This window comes from Alexandromys fortis, unplaced genomic scaffold (assembly GCF_014885135.2).
Source record: "Alexandromys fortis isolate MF-2015 unplaced genomic scaffold, M_Fortis_MF-2015_v1.1 scaffold_384, whole genome shotgun sequence".
Taxonomy (NCBI): Eukaryota; Metazoa; Chordata; class Mammalia; order Rodentia; family Cricetidae; genus Alexandromys; species Alexandromys fortis.
Window position 1 is genome coordinate 482427 of NW_026068264.1, and position 15861 is coordinate 498287.

At 43.9% G+C, this 15861-nt stretch overlaps 1 protein-coding gene across 1 annotated transcript in view; it reads right to left on the reverse strand.

Annotated features, from left to right (window-relative positions):
• LOC126494487 (dystrophin-like) overlaps window positions 1-15652 on the reverse strand; it is a 449593-nt gene extending 433941 nt beyond the window's left edge. The window contains exons 1-2 of the mRNA XM_050131854.1: window positions 15567-15652; window positions 8597-8715 (exon numbers count right to left, since the gene is read on the reverse strand). Of these exons, the coding sequence (XP_049987811.1) occupies window positions 8597-8715; window positions 15567-15652 (205 nt within the window). The remainder of the gene's footprint in view (window positions 1-8596; window positions 8716-15566) is intronic.
• Between the last annotated feature and the right edge of the window lie 209 nt (window positions 15653-15861).

The following is a 15861-nucleotide window of genomic DNA, read 5'->3' on the forward strand; positions in this document are numbered from 1 at the left end:
GCATGAGCCATCCCCAAATTTAAGCAATGGTGATATAGTTCCCTTTTTCATCTATCTTGACACTGCATGGGCAGGGAATAGTGGACCTCCTATCCCATCCCTGGTCCATCATTGTCTGGAGCTGGAGCTAGAGCTGTCCTTATGATTGTAAGAGTGGGAAAATTATAATGGACCACCACCAAGTGGAACACTCAGGAGAGCAGGCCCTGCACCTCACCATGGCAGCACAATAGAGCCAACTATATCAGTACAGGAGTGGATGAGCCAACACTGAAGATATAAGCATTGATAAATCTCTCCCCATTTCTCATCTTCATGTTGTGACAGCATCTGTGGTTGGTGGAATACCTTTCCCTGGGTTCAAAAGATTGAGAGAGAGACTGAGGCAACAACTTAGGCCAGAGCAGGTCTGAGGCAGTGATCTCCCAAAGAGCAGGAATGAACCAGTGACCTAGGCTGGAACAAGCCTAGAACAGTGAACTCCATGGGAGAAGGAACAGATCCAGACCAGGGTCATTTCCTGGTGCAGAACTGAGCCAGCTACCTAGGTTTGAGCGAGCTCCATGGGAGCAGGAGCAGACCCAGACCATTGACTTCTACAGAGGCAGGACTGAGCCAGCACCCTGGGCCAGAGCAGACCTGAGACAGAAAACTCCGCAGGAGCAGGTATAGGGGAGCAACCGCTGAGCAAGTGCACCAGAGCCAGAGACTGCTGTGGGCCCAAGGATGAATCTGGGACTTTCGATGGAGTAGACCTGAGCCAGGACCCTTGTGGGTCTAAGACATCTGAGGGAGTAGGTAGGAACCAGAGATTTCTGCGGGTCCATGCATGAGTCTGGGACCTCTGAGGGAGTAGACATGAGTAAGGTCCTCTGTCAAAATGGGCATACCCAAGTCTTTTGAAGGACCAACCCCAAGCCAGGGACATCCGCAGGAGTGGATCCAGACCAGGGACATTTACCAAAACAGGTCTGAGCACACAACTGAGGCCAGAGCAGGTCTGAGACAGCAAACTCCAAGTGAGCAGAGCAAATTCCTAGAGCACTAAGCAACCTCCAGGAACATGGAGTGACCAAAGAGCCTTAGATTCACTGGCACCTAGAAGACTAATCAGCAGAATCACAGACAGCCCCAACCACACTAATTAGAGGAAAAGATGAGTAGACAAGCTAAGAACACACCCAACACCACAAAGAGCAACATAACACCAGTAAAATCTAGAGACCTTACAATAGCAAGACTTGAACAACCAAATATAGATGAAGCAGAAGAAAATTACCTAAAAAATAACTTCAGGAGAATGTTTGAAACTCTTAAAGAGGAAATGAGTAATTCCCCCCAAAGAAATGGAGGAAAAGACAAACAAAAATTGGAAGACCTAAAAAGCCTGGGAAAGCTGGTAGAACAGAGTGTGGGGTCATAAATGCATAAGAGCTATCTCTGACCCCTCACTAACTGAAACACACAGCAGAGAAAGCCCTGAACCTCAACGGGACAACAAAATAAAGCCCACATTTTCAGCTCATGTGTGGGTGACCAAGGCCTGAAGTTGTAAGTATGGGATAGCTCTTCCCATTTTTTCTTCTGTCTTGTGGTTACTTGGGCAGGGGAAAGCTGCCTACTTTCTCCATCCCTGACTCATAAGTGGTCAGGCAGGTGGTAGAGCTGTCCCTATGATCCTAAGAGTGAGAAGACTCTACCTGACCACAAGCAGCTGAACCACTCAGGACAGCAGGCTGCACCAGGGCAGCCCAGATAGAGTAAGTCAACCACCAAGTTGTAAGCATGGGCAAGTGTTCCCCATTTCTCATCACTCCTATGCCTGGATGGCATGGGAGTGCTATCCCCCTAACCCATCACTGACACATGAATGTCTGGGTCAGGTGGTAGATCTGACCCTGGGACCATAAAAACAGAAAGTTGTACTGGAACACAATAGCTGCAACACTCAGGAGAGCAGGCCCTGCATCTCAACAAGGCATTACAACAGAGCCATCTAGCCCTGTGGTCAAAAGAGTAGGAGAGCTATCAGTGATTGCTACCAGCTGCAATACCTGGATGAGGTAGCCCTGCACCATGCCAGGGCAGCACAATAGACATCCATGTAAGAGGAGGTATGAGCAAGCCTGCCCCAAAGTATGAGCATGTCAGAGCGATTCCCTTATACATCTGCTTTTGGCACCATGTTTGGGGCCATGTTGCCCCCCTGCTCCCTACTACTCATCAAATCTAGGGAAGGTGTTAGAGCAGGCACTGTGGTCATATGAGGATAAGAGGTTATCTCTGACCCCCACCAGCTGCAAGATGCAAAAGAGAAAGCCATGCATATCAACAGGGCCGCACAATAGAGCCAACCAGATCAGCTCATGTGTGGATGAGCCAGCTCCAAATTTGTAAGCATGGGAGAGCTCTCTCTATTTCTCATCTGTCATGTGGCTGCTGGGAAGCAGGGGACTACCTCCAACCCCATCTCAGCCCATCAATGTCTTTTGCAGCAGTTAGAGTTGACCCTGTGATCATAAATGCCAGAAAACTATTGGACTAGTACCAGCTGGAAAACTTAGAAGAACAGACCCTGCATCTCACCAGGGCAGCAAATGGAGTCAAGATTGTCAGCCCATGTGTTTGTGAGCCAACCCAGAAGTTGTAAGCACGGGAGAGCACTACCCATTTTTTTTTCATCTGTCTTATGGCTGCATTGGCAGAGAAGTGGTACCTTCTTACCCATTCCTGGACCTTCAATGTCCGGGCCAGGTGGAAGAGCTTACCTTGTCATCATGAGAGCAGGAAAACAATCCTGGGACACAATAACTACAACACTCCGCAGAGCAGGCCTGCTAGTACACCTATGGAGGAGTCATCCCCAAACTTGGAAGCATGGGAGAGCTCTCACCATTTTGGTCCATCTTGAAGCTGCATTAGCAGGTGAGAGTGGTCATTCCTGGCTCATCATATTTTGGGGCTGGGGATATAACTGGCTCTCTGACCATTATGGCTGGAAAACTATATTGAACCACCACCAGCAACAACACTCAGGAGAACAGGCCCTGTACCTCACTAGTGCAGCACAATAGAGCTAACCACTTCGTAGTGGCATTCCAATTGTATTTTAGTAAGTAAATCTTGCCTGAAGATCCAGGGTAAAACAGCCCCCATGGCCTTAGAGACCAGGTAGTGCTAATACACACCTTTAATCCTAGTAGCCATACTATTTTGTCACTGAAAGCACGCAGTGCAGGCCTTTCCTCCCAGTGGTATATGCCTTTAATTCCAGCCTTAGAAAAGATTATAAAAACAGGAGGAGACAGCTCACAGGCACAATCTCTTTCTGAGTTTCCTGTTGACAGGATCACCATTTCAGACTGAGGTTGAGGTAAGAACCAGTAGCTGACTGCTTTGCTTTTCATATCATCAGGTTGAACCTCAACATCAGTCTCTAAGCTTTTTGTTGATTGTGCATTGTCACTAGAGTTCAGGTACAGGGGACTCAACCCCAAACCTGTAAGCATGGGGTTGTACGTCTCCACATTTCTCCTTCATCTTATTGTTGCATGGACAGGAGAGGGGTGTCCCGTACCATACCCTAGCCCATCAGGTCTGGTGCTAGAGGTAGAGTTGATCCTATGATCACAAGAGCCAGAAAACTACGTTGGACTACCACCAGCTAAAACTTTCAGCAGAGCAGCCCCTGCACCACACCTGGGCACCACCACAAAAGAGCCAACCATATCAGCTCAGATGTGGGAGAACCAGCCCCAGTGTTGTACCCAAAGGAGAGGGCTCCACATTTCTCATCTCTCTTGTGGCTGCATGGGCAGGGGGTGAGTATTCCTGCTAGCCCATGTCTGATCCATCAGTGTCTTTCAATGAGGATAGACATTGTGATATTAAGAGTGAACAAACTGTATTGGATCACCACCAGCTATAACATTCAGGAGAACTGGTCCTGCACATCACCAAGGAACTACAATAGAGCTAACCATGTAGGGTCAGGTATGGGTGAGCCAGCCCCCAAGTTGTGAGCATGTGAGAGTTGTCCCCATTACCCATTATTTGGTAGCAACACACATTGAAGAGAGCTGCCTCCCTCCTACCCATCCATCAAATTCTGGTGGCAGGTGACAGAGCCTCCCCTGTGGACATAAGAGCATGAGAGCTATATCTGATCCCTACCAGGTACTACACTCAGCAGAGCAGGCCATGTACTTTGTCAGGGAATTACAATATAGCTATCCATGTCAGCTCATGAGTGGGTGAGCCAGCCCTAACGTTGTAAGCATGGGATTGCTCTCTGGATTTCACATCTGATTTGTGGCTGCATGGGCGTGGGGTGGCTGCCTGCCAATCCCTTCCCAAGCCCATAAATGTGTGGGGCTGCTAAAGTTAGAGCTGACCCCTGTAATCATAAGAGCAGGAGAACCATATTGAACCATGACCAGCTGCAATACTCAGGAGATCATGCCTTCTCCTCACCAAGGCAGCACAATAGAGTCAACTATGACAGTTCAGGAGTGGATACACCAGCTCTAACATTGTAAACATGGGATACCTCTCCCCAATTTTTATCTGTCTTGTGGGTGCATGGGCAGTGAGGAGAAGCCCTCCTATCCTACCTATGACCTTTCATTTTCTGGGGCTGGGGTAGATCTGATCCTACAACTATTAGATCAGGAAAACTACACTGAACCACCACGAGCTCAATACTCAAGAGAGCAGTCCCTGCACCTCACCAGGGCAGCACAATACAGCCAACCAAGTCTGCTCAGATATAGGTGAGCAATCCCCCAAATTGTAAGCATCGGACAGCTCTCCCCATTTCTCATCTGTCTTGTTGTAGCATGGGCAAGTGATGGCTGACCCTACCCCATCCCTGGTCCATCAATGTCTGAGACAAGTGGTAGAGCTGACCCTGTGACCAGAAGAGAAACTGTCATGAACTACAACCCACTGCAACACTTATGAATGGAAGCCCTGAACCTCACCAAGGCATCGCAATAGAGCCATCCCTGTTAGCACAGGTAGGGACGAGCCAGTGCCAAAGTTGTCACATAGGAGAGCTCTTAACATTTCTCATGCATTTTGATATGCTAGGTCCTATAACGGATATGAATGCTGGCCCTGTAGTTATAACTATGGGAGAGCTATCCCTGACCCTTACCAGCTGCAACACCTGGGAGAACTGGCCCTGAATCATGCCAGGGCAGAACAATAGTGACAGCCTTACTAGGAGAGGTGTGGTTGACGTAGGCCCACAACTGAGTATGGGAGTGCTGTCCCCATTTAGCTATGTTTGGTGGTGCCATAGGTGGGAGAGTGTTACCCTCTCCCCCCAGATAAATGTCTGAGGAAGGTCTCTGAGCTAACCCCATGGTCATTAGAGCAGAAAATAACTTATCTTTGACCCTAATCATCCGCCAAACTTGGCAGAGCAGGCCCTGCTTCTCAATAGGGCAGCACAATACTGCCAACATTGCCAGTTCAGGTGTGAGTGAGCCAGGTCTGAAGTTGTAAGCATGGGGGAGCTCTCCCCATTTCTCATCTACCTTGTGGCTGCATGGGCAGGGCAGAACTGCTCTCCTACTCCATACCTCTTCCATCGATGTTCTGGACAAGTGTTAAGAGCTGACCCTGTGACCATAAGATCTGGAATGCTGCACTGGAGTACAATCAGCTACAACACTCAGGAGAGTGGACCATGTTCCTCACCAAGGTAGTGCAATAAAGCCATCCCTGTTAGCTCAGTTGTGGACGAGCCAGCCCAGAAATAGTAAGCATGGGAGAACACTCCCCATTTCGCATGTGTCTTGTGGTACCAGGGCCCGTAGCAGGTAGCAGAGTTGGAGCTGTAGTCATACGTGTGGGGGAGCTATCCCAGATCCCCAAAGCTGCAATACCTGGGAGAACTGGCCCCAAACCATGCTGAGGGAGCCTAATAGAGACACTCTATTAGCAGAGGTGTGGGTGGTCAACCCCCAAATTTGTGTGTATGGGAGAGCTGTCACCATTAGCCATCACTTTGGTGGTGGTATTGGTATAGGATACATCCCCTCCTCCTCCCTGCCCATCACTGTCTTAGGGAGGTCTTTGAGATGACCCTGTGGTTATAGAAGTAGGAGAGTTATCTCTGACTCCCACAACACTTGGCAGAGCAGGCCCTCCTCCTCACCTTGTCAGTTCAGATGTGGGTGAGCCAGCCCCAAAGTTGTAAGTATAGAAGAGCTCCCCCTATTTCTCTGCTGTCTTGTGGCTGCATGGGCAGGGGAGCGCTATCCTTCTACCCCATTACTTGCCCATCAATATATGGGGCAGGTGTTATATCTTACCCTGTGACCATAAAAGCAGCAAAACTGTACTGGACCACTACCAGCTGCTAAGCTAAGGCGAGCAGGCCCTGTGCCTCTCCAGGGTAGCACAATAGAGCCAATCATGTCAGCTCAGCTGTGTGTGAGCCAGCCCCAGATTTGTAAGCCCGGCAGAGTTCTCACAATTTCTCATCTGTCCTGTGGCTGCATGGGCAGGGAAGTGCTGCCCTCCTACCTCATCTCTGGCCCACCGATGTCTGGGGCATGTTGTATAGTTGAATCTTTGACCTTAATAGTGATAAAACCATACTGGTAGCCATACGCTCAGGAGAGCAGGCCCTGTACCTCACCAAGGACTAACAATAGAATCATTCCTTTTAGCTCTGGGTGGAAGAGCCAGTCCAGTCTGTTAGAAACATAGGAGAGCTCTCCACATTTCTAATGTGTCTTGAGGTGCCAGGGCCTGTAGTAGGCGGGACAGCTGTCCCTGGAGTCATAAGAGTGGGAGAGCTATCCCTGACTCTCACAAGCTGCAACACCCAGGAGAAATGGCCTTGAACCAATCCAGGGCAGAACTATAGAGACAGCCCTGTTAGGAGAAGTGTGGATAAGCTAGTCCCAAATTTGTGAGTATGGAATAGCTGTCCCCATTACCTATTGATAGGGTAGTATAAACCAGAGGCCTTGAACCAGAAGCATGATTCTTTGCAATGAACAATTGCAAATAAAAAAAAAAAAAACTGACAAAGGTATTTAAAGCGTGACTCACTGTGTCACACTGCAGCTTCCAAGGCAAGATTTTTAACTTTCTGCTTTTTAATTTTCTATTTTCTCTTAAGTTTTTTTTTATTTGGGTGGTATGCAGGGCATAAGTCAGATGCTATGGAACAGGGGAATGAATGGGATCAAGAAACATGATGTAAAAGACATATAGAATAAATTAATCAAAAATACATTTCTACAGTGTGTGTATGTGCACACATGTATGCATGTACACATAGGTACACACATTCCAAAATATGTTGAGGTCAGAGCATAATATATCAGAGTTTGTTATTTCCTTCTACCATGTCAGTACTAGGGCTTGAACCCGGGTCCTTCAGCTTGGCAGGAAGTGTCTTATTTATTGTATCATATCATCTGAGAATATCATTTTCTAAGCTTATTTTTTGTTAATTATCCCTGTTCTGATAAGAAACTACAAGATGAGTTCTAGTAAATGTGTTTCATAACTGAAACAATTAAGACTAGACTTTAATTGACAATAAATTTATCAGTAAAATTTGCTCTTTTGAGTCATTTCAAACATTTTTCAGAATGTAACCTGTCAGAAACACCTCTTGAGTATGTCCTGTTTAAAAAATAACTTAATATTTCAAAGATCATTTAATTATAAATTTCTATATTCTTCAGTTTCTGCCCAAGTATCAATTTCATTCATATTTAAGAACTCACTAATTTTGCTACTCAAACTTCTCAATGTTTGGTCATGTCTTAGCAAAGGGATAACAGACTAATTTCACAATGTTAGCACAATACGGAAGTGTCTCATTGGGAACCAGGAAAGAAGAAGTCAGAGGTCAAGAAACCAATATGCTGCTAATTCAGGTGCACAGAAGATATGGATCTGTAGTTTCAGTGACAAAGATGGAAGTTATTTAAGAGTGATATAGTAAAAATATAAATCCTGCAATTCTGTCTGCCAATTAATGAGGCCAAACATAAATAACCATCAACTGATGACCTCCCCAAAATGGCAAATTCTAACAGAAGCAGTGCAGGTTTAAACATTCTGATTTAAATAATAAACTATCATGCCTTTTAGAAAGCACATGAACAAAATTAACAAGAATAATTAATCAATTATAGCTGAGTTATCTACCAAATCAATGGGTAGAATAATTAAATAATTATGTATTTGTAATTATTTGTAATAAATTTTCTCCAATACAGCATGCTCCAACCATGAGTTACAAATAGTGTAGAATTTTTTTTTTGGTTTTCCTCTTTGTTCTCACAAAGTGCTACACTTCAGTTTTAAAACTTTGTATATTGAGAACTATATTTATGTGAATTTGTAATATCAGATAGACCCTAGCCCTTTTTATATTCTCAGAACACAGGAAAGCACTAAAATACATTCCTTTCTACTTGTAGTTATTGTTTAGACAGGATCTCATTCTGCATGACTTTTTATTTTGTGTTTACTATATGTAACTGTAAAGTCTGAGTGAGACAGAAAATAATTAAGACAAACCATATTAAAAATTAAGATAGTCAGGAAATGTACCAACCTTCAGGATCAAGAAGCTTTTCTATGCCTAAGTGACATTTGGCAATATTGAAGGCATGCTCCAGTCTTTGTGTGGCTGACTGCTGGGAAACCACATTATTCCAATCAAAGAGTTCTGGCCTGAAACAGATATATACATAAAAAAATAATTAATATGCAATGCACTATGAAACCTTTTCAATTCTTAACTGAGATATTTTGTTTGACTTTTTAATTCCCAAAGTCTATAAGAATTAATAGATTCTTATTACCTGTGGTGGTTTGAATGAGAAAAGCCCTTAGGCTCATATACTTGTATGCTTGCTCCCCAGTTGGTGGTACCATCTAGTAAGGATTAGGAGGTATGGCACTGTTGTAGTAGATATGGCTTTGTAGGGGTGGACTTTGGGTCTTCAACAGTAGATTCCAGGCCTAGTCTCTTTCTTTCTCTTGCCTACAACTTGAAGATGAGATGTGGGCTCTCGGCTACTTTTCTAGAATCATGTCTGTCTGTTTGCTGTAACTCTACACTATAATAATTATGTTCTAACCCTTTGAAACTGAGCAAGCCCCCACCTAAATGACCTAAAAGCTATTTTGGTCATTGTGTCTCCTCACAGCAATACAATAACTAAAACATTATCACTCAAGAACATTTTTTAATTTAAATAAATTGCAATTTTAACCTAGGATGTTGACATTTCCCATGTTAAGGGTGTAAAAATTTTGTGAATTATGCCACAATAAAATTGAAAAAGATAAAATTCATTAAGAAAATAAGGAAGAAATTATTATTAAACTTCATCTATTAATAAAAAGATGCTATTTAATCAACATTGAGATTGAAATATGATCTATTCACAAGTAACTCCTGTAGGGCCCTGGTCTCCCTTACTCCTGGAGTGCATTGGCGGGGACAGTTTGTTATTTGTTAACTAAGCTTCCTGTGTGTTTCCGTGCTATCCCTGCCCCACCTGGTGATTTAGCTGCAGGCAATCTTCTCCATTGTTAATATGGTAAATTCCCACCTTCCTGGGCGGAGAGATCTTTGTGCTGCAGTTAGGTAGAAAAGGGCTTCCCCAAGTCTGAATAAACGGCATTCGCTTGATCTCCTATCGAATGACCCTGGTCTCTGTCTCTTGTGTTCAATCTCCAGGCCCTTGCCCGGACTCGCATTCGGTACAGCTGCGCGCGAACTGTACCGAGGGTGTAACACCAAAACCGGGTGTTACAACTCCTAAATTCCTAAGCCTATCTTATATCTCTTCTTTGAGCTTCTAATTCATCGTCATAACAAAAGCAATAATTCCATGTTTTCTAGACATAACAGGACTACTACACTCATGAATTCATTGTAACAATGGTTGCCTGCAGAAGATATTCACAAGAGGGGGTCTATTGATATTCTAGGATAGGTAGGGGAGTGGCACAAGAACACCCCCTCCTAAATGAAGACTATTGAAAGTTGATGAATGCTAGAAGAGAGACAGTATGTTGTTTTTGTTTGGTTGGTTTTAGGTGTATGAAACATGGTAGGTTGACCAAGCTCCAGTTGATGACCCCACACCCTTGTGATTTGAACAAGCATTCATTACACCTATGAATAAATATGAAAAGGTGGAGTATTAACTTCCTAGCCTCTAGTCACCGAAACTGCACCCAGACTAGATCAGATAGGATGTGGAAAGACAAGTTATCTTGTGTATGTGGGTAGTGGAGATAATCTCTACCGGCTTGACCCTGGGTGAGGACGTGGCAAGGTTGGGTATGGAATTGCATGGCATCAGCAACATAAAGTATCCTGTAGGTGAGTGTGAATATGCCAGAAGAAGTTGAGAACCTAGGTATGGGCTGTATTACAGATGGAAGATTGTAGACCTACTGAGAATCTTGAATTTGGGACCCTAGATGAGGTTATAGATCTCTACAGCAAAGTACAGGTGGTCATTCTGGGACAAATCAGTGGTGATTCAATATAGGCTAGGTTTCATAGTATGTGAAAAATGAATATTCAGCTGTGCGTAGAAGTGACTCAGCAGTATAGACCCTGGGTAACAACTAGGGGTCTTCACCAATCTAGACTCTGGTGGAAGTCTAGAATTAGAGTTAAGATGATACTGGCAAATAAAATGATAGTTACTGTGGGTATTTATGAATAGACTGGGTACTGGGGCAAGCCTAGATATTGACTACAGCACAGGAGGATGTGGTCAAAGTAGGCTGGGACACAGTATTTGAGAAGATACAGAAGGCTAGAGATGTCAAACCAAACTGAGGTCATGGTGGTGGTAATATAAACAGGCTTGACCAAGGCAACAGACATGCAAACACTGATTATGGAATGGGTTCGGATAACCTGCAAAGCCTGCACAAAGGATCCTGTAGGTGGAGGTAGTTTTTACAGGTCCTAGCTAGACTATGGATATGGAAACAATACAGATAGAGGGAGAAGTAGGTCTAGGCTTTAGATTTCAACACTGTAGTAGGTAGAGTTCTCTAAGTAGGGTATAGGTGCCATTCCAAAGCAAAGAAAAAGCTGTTCTATCTAGGCTAGATATCATGGGTTATGTAATATAAGTACCTAATGTTTAAGTATAAGAGGGGGTGGGTACTCAATAGGTTAGATCCCGGTGGTGCACTAGAAAATTTGGGTATGGAGTGTGTGGGGGTTTATGCAGCACAAATAATCTTATGGTTGTGAGGGAACTGCTGGAAGTGTAGATGTTGAAGAGCACAGGATGAGGTGATGGTAGGGTGTAATACTTGAAAATCTATAGAAAGGGGTCACTATTGAAAGTCCAGGCAGCCAGGCTAGATCTGATCATAGACTATGGGAGCCAGAAGATATCCAATGGCATGTGGAAAAAACAAACATCCACTGGAGAGAATACTCACAAGCAAGACCAAGGGAGAGGACTTGGGAACATATAGATTTAGAGTATTGTGGCATAAGCTTAAAAAAGAATCCTTTGGATAGATATGAGTAGGCTGATCATGATGTGAGACAAGGTGTTGGCTACAACACAGGAGGAAGAGGTAGGGCATAAGAAGGCATGGGAATTGAGCACATGGGAAAAAAACAATATGTCACCACTGCAAGGTGCTGGTGGTCATATCATGACAGGGTGGCAATTAGATCCCATTTGACATGGAAAGTAAGTATATGGTTTGTATGTGAGTGTAGTTAACAGGCTTGACTCACAGAGAGGACATGAAAAGATGTAGGGAGTGCGATGCTTTAAGTAAGACAAAGGGCTTTGATGAGGAGGTAGATAGGGTGGGTCTTGTCAGGAGACTAGAAGTTAGCTACATCATATGAAGAGATGGTACAACTAGCAATGGACTTAGGATTTTGGACACTGTGGGAGGTAAGAGATCTATATTGCACTGATCTGGTGCCAATACAAAATTGTACAATGGCTATTCAATATATGCTATATCATACTGGACATTCAAAACAAGTGCCCAGTGGGAGAGAGAGGGCCTCTGAGTTTGGTAAGGGGAGTTGTATGAAGGTGAAAGTGTCTTATGGGTAGATATGGACAGGCCAGTCCCTGGTGGAAGCCTAAATGTTGTTTATAGCCCAAAATGGGGTAGTAGAACTAGGCTGGGATGTAGGATTTCTAATACTACTGAGGAGCAGAGTCAACTAGGAGAAAGCAAGGTATGTCAGAATAGGTCCAGTCTGTGCTTTTGGAATCAGAGTTTATCCATTTTATATGGAAAAAAGTGTCTGGTTGTTGTGAGGTATACTCAACAGTCTAGACCCTGGAGGAGGACATGGAAAATCTGGGAATATAGTGGTCTGCTATCAGAATCTCAAAGTATCATCTGTGAAGATGTAGGTATAGAGGGTACTAACAGGAGACTATATGTTGTCTTCAGCACTGCAGAAATTGGTGGGACTAGACTATGCTTCAGGAATTGAAAATCTAAATGCAGTTTTCAGAATAGCCAGGTACACTGACTATGCAACCAGGACTAGATCCAGTGGGTAGGATGTAGAAAAAGATGTACCCACTTGTTTGTGGGCTATACACAAGCTAGGCTTTAGAGAAGGAATTGGGGAGTCTGGGTATGGAATGTGGGCTGTAGACAGTATCAAAGGTCCTATTGGTGGATACTGGTATATCATGTCCAGGATAAAACACTGGTGTTGTCTATAATAAAAAAAGAGGTGGCAGAACTAGGCCAGCTTGAGGGATGTGGAACCCTGCAGAACCCTACAAGCTCCTACTGCAAAGCACAGCTGAACAGACTATGTCTGTGCACTGGCACTGTACCAGGTACTATGCAGGAAGTGGAAAATTTAGTATCTTGTGTGTGGGTGGTATACTCAATAAACTTGACTAAAGGGGAGGACATGTGAATAATGGGTATGGAGTGGAGTGGTGTAGGTGGCACAAAGGACCATGTGGCTGAAACAGTCTTAACAAAAGCTTAGATGTAAGCAGAGAAATCAGTGTTGAGAATAGTCATGTGCCTGAGTATAGGGACCATGGGCAAGGATAGAGGTCTCTACTGAATTTTTTAAGTGCCATTCTAGAATAAAGCAGCGTCTGTTCAATCTAAACTAGATCCCACAGGATACAGCACAATGTACTGAGTGGAGACTATAGTCACCAGGTTATACATTAAGGCAGAATGTAAGAGATCTATGCTTGGAGTATGGTGGTGTAGGAAGCTCAGAATGCCATGCAGGTAGATGTTATTAAGGTGGGTCTTGGTGAAATGCTCTATGTTGGCAATACCCAGGATAAGATGGTAGTACTAACTTGGGGTACCAGAGTAGGACACTGCTGAGGCCAAGAGGCAGCTAGCAGATGGCAAGTTGTACCAGATTTGGTGTGTTCTTTGGCTGTCGGAACCAGAACCGTATTTATCTGGTCAATGTAGAAAAACAAGTACCTAGGTGTGGGGAGGAGTCTTTAAAATTCTAGCCCCTAGAGGAAGACAGGGAAAGTCTGGGAATATGTTAGAGTGATATAGGTGTCTCAAAATGCCCTTGCCATGAATGTGGGTAGAGAGGGTACTATCCGGAGTCTATATGTTGGCCATAGCACAGCAGGAGTTGCTGAGGACTGGGCAATGCTTTAGGAATTGAAATTCTGTGGAAGCCTAGAACTTCCTTCTTTAAATTGTAGTTTCCAGAATAGGCAGGCACACTAGCTGTGTAACTAGGGCTAGACTCAGTGGTATGTAGAAGAAAATGAATCTACTTATTTTGGAGTTACACTATAGGCTAGACTCTAAAGGAGACAAGGGAAGTCTTCGTACAGAGTGTGTGGTGTAGGCAGCATAACAATTACTGTGAGTGGGCGATAATATGGTGAGTCTTGGCTACAGCCTGGATATAGGTACAGACACCAAAGAAAATGGTCTATCAAGGCTGTGTGATTTATGGCCATGAAGATCTATATAGATCCCAACTTCCAGGTACAGGTGTCAAGACTGGGTGTGGGAAGTGGGCAAATCTAGATCCTACAAGATATCCTATTTGCACATATGTGTGTGTTGGGGGGAGTAGTCAACAGGTTTGACTCAGGCTGAATAAGGACATGGAAACAGTGGGTAGGTAGTAGAGTTGTATAAGCAGAACAAAGGGCCATGTGGGTACATACAGTGAGTGGATCATGGCAGGAGCCTAGGCTTTGGTTATAACATGGAAGATATAGAAGGCTAGATATAGGCTCATGGTTTTTGATATGGAACAATGTTTGAGGTCTGAACTTCAAAGCTCAGGTACCATTCTATATTGAAGCAGTGTTTATTCCATCCAGCCTAGATGCCACTGGAAGTAAAAAGATAAGTATGGAGGTAATGGGGTTTATTCACTATCCTATACTCTGTAGGAGGACACAAGAAATCTGGGCATGGAGTAGTTTAGGTGGTACAAAGTGTTCTGTGGGTGGATGTGAGTATAAAGTAGTGGTTCTAAATCTTCCTAATGCTATGACCCTTTAATATAATTCCTCATGTTGGGGTGTTCCCAAACCATAAAATTATTCCATTGCTACTTCATAACTGCAATTTGGTACTGTTAAGAATCATAATGTAAAGATCTTACATGCATGCTATCTTATATGCAACCCCCAAAGGCATCACAAACAACAGGTATAGAACCGCCAGTGTAGAGGGTCCTGTTAGGAGTCTAGATGTGGAAGACAGTGCAGGAATAGGTGATGGGATTAGAAGGGGTGTAGGAATTGAAACTTTGTGGAAACATTGCTCTTACAATGCCAGGTACACATTCTAGTATTGGACACTGCCTGTAAGAAACAGGGAAGAATCAGTGGAATATGCAAAATTAATGTCCAATGAGTAGGGTATTCATCAGGATAGGCCCTAGGGTGATGTGGGAGTCCCCTCTGTGTGTTGCTTTTCTTGGTTAATGAATAAAGAAACTGCCTTGTCCTGTTGATAGGGCAGAACTTAGGTAGGCAGGAAAGACAGAATTGAATGTTGGGAGAAGGAAAGAGTCAGAGAGATGCTATGGAATCACTACCAGAGTCAGACATACTGAATCTTTGCCAGTAAGCCAATGCTATGTGACAATATACAGATTAATAGGAATGGGTTAGATCAAGATGAGAGAGTTAGCCAATAAGAAGCTAGAGCTAGTGGGCCAAGCAGAAATTTAATTAATACAATTTCTGTGTGGTTATTTCAGGGCTAAGCTACCTGGGAGGCTGGGATGAATAAGTGGTTCCATGCAACAATTGGCACCAATGTGTTGGACTAAGTCAATATAAAACCTGAGAGGGTTTGAAAAGGAATTCTAGAAAAAATACAGATTTAACACAGCTTCTTGCTGTTTGCTGGAGGCTTACTGCAGCATCTTCCTGGCTCAGCCCCAGAATAAAAGAACAGTGGTTTTGAAATGCTGGCTGTGTTGCCAGCACAACCTCTGCCTCTAGAGACAGAACATCTGGATGGGGTTTGTAAGTAAGGTGCTAAGGCTTGCTTTGTGGCAAAGTGGACCTGATAAGTACCTGGAAGTGGGGTAGTATGCCTGTGGCTCAGAGGCACAAGTGACTCTGCCATGCTTGGCTGGGTGGAGCAAGAACTTCTTTACCATATTTGACCTAGTAATGGTGCAGCTTAAGTTTTAGACTGTGCTGAGAAAGCAGGAAGTGCCATATATACCCTATTTATAGTGCAACTTAAGTTTTTAAGAAGCAGTATTTAAAAAAAAATGCTACTGGACAGTAAAGAATTACAGAGTCACAATAGGACAGATTCAGACATAAAAGACCTCTAAATGGGTCACAGTGTTGGATAAAAGTA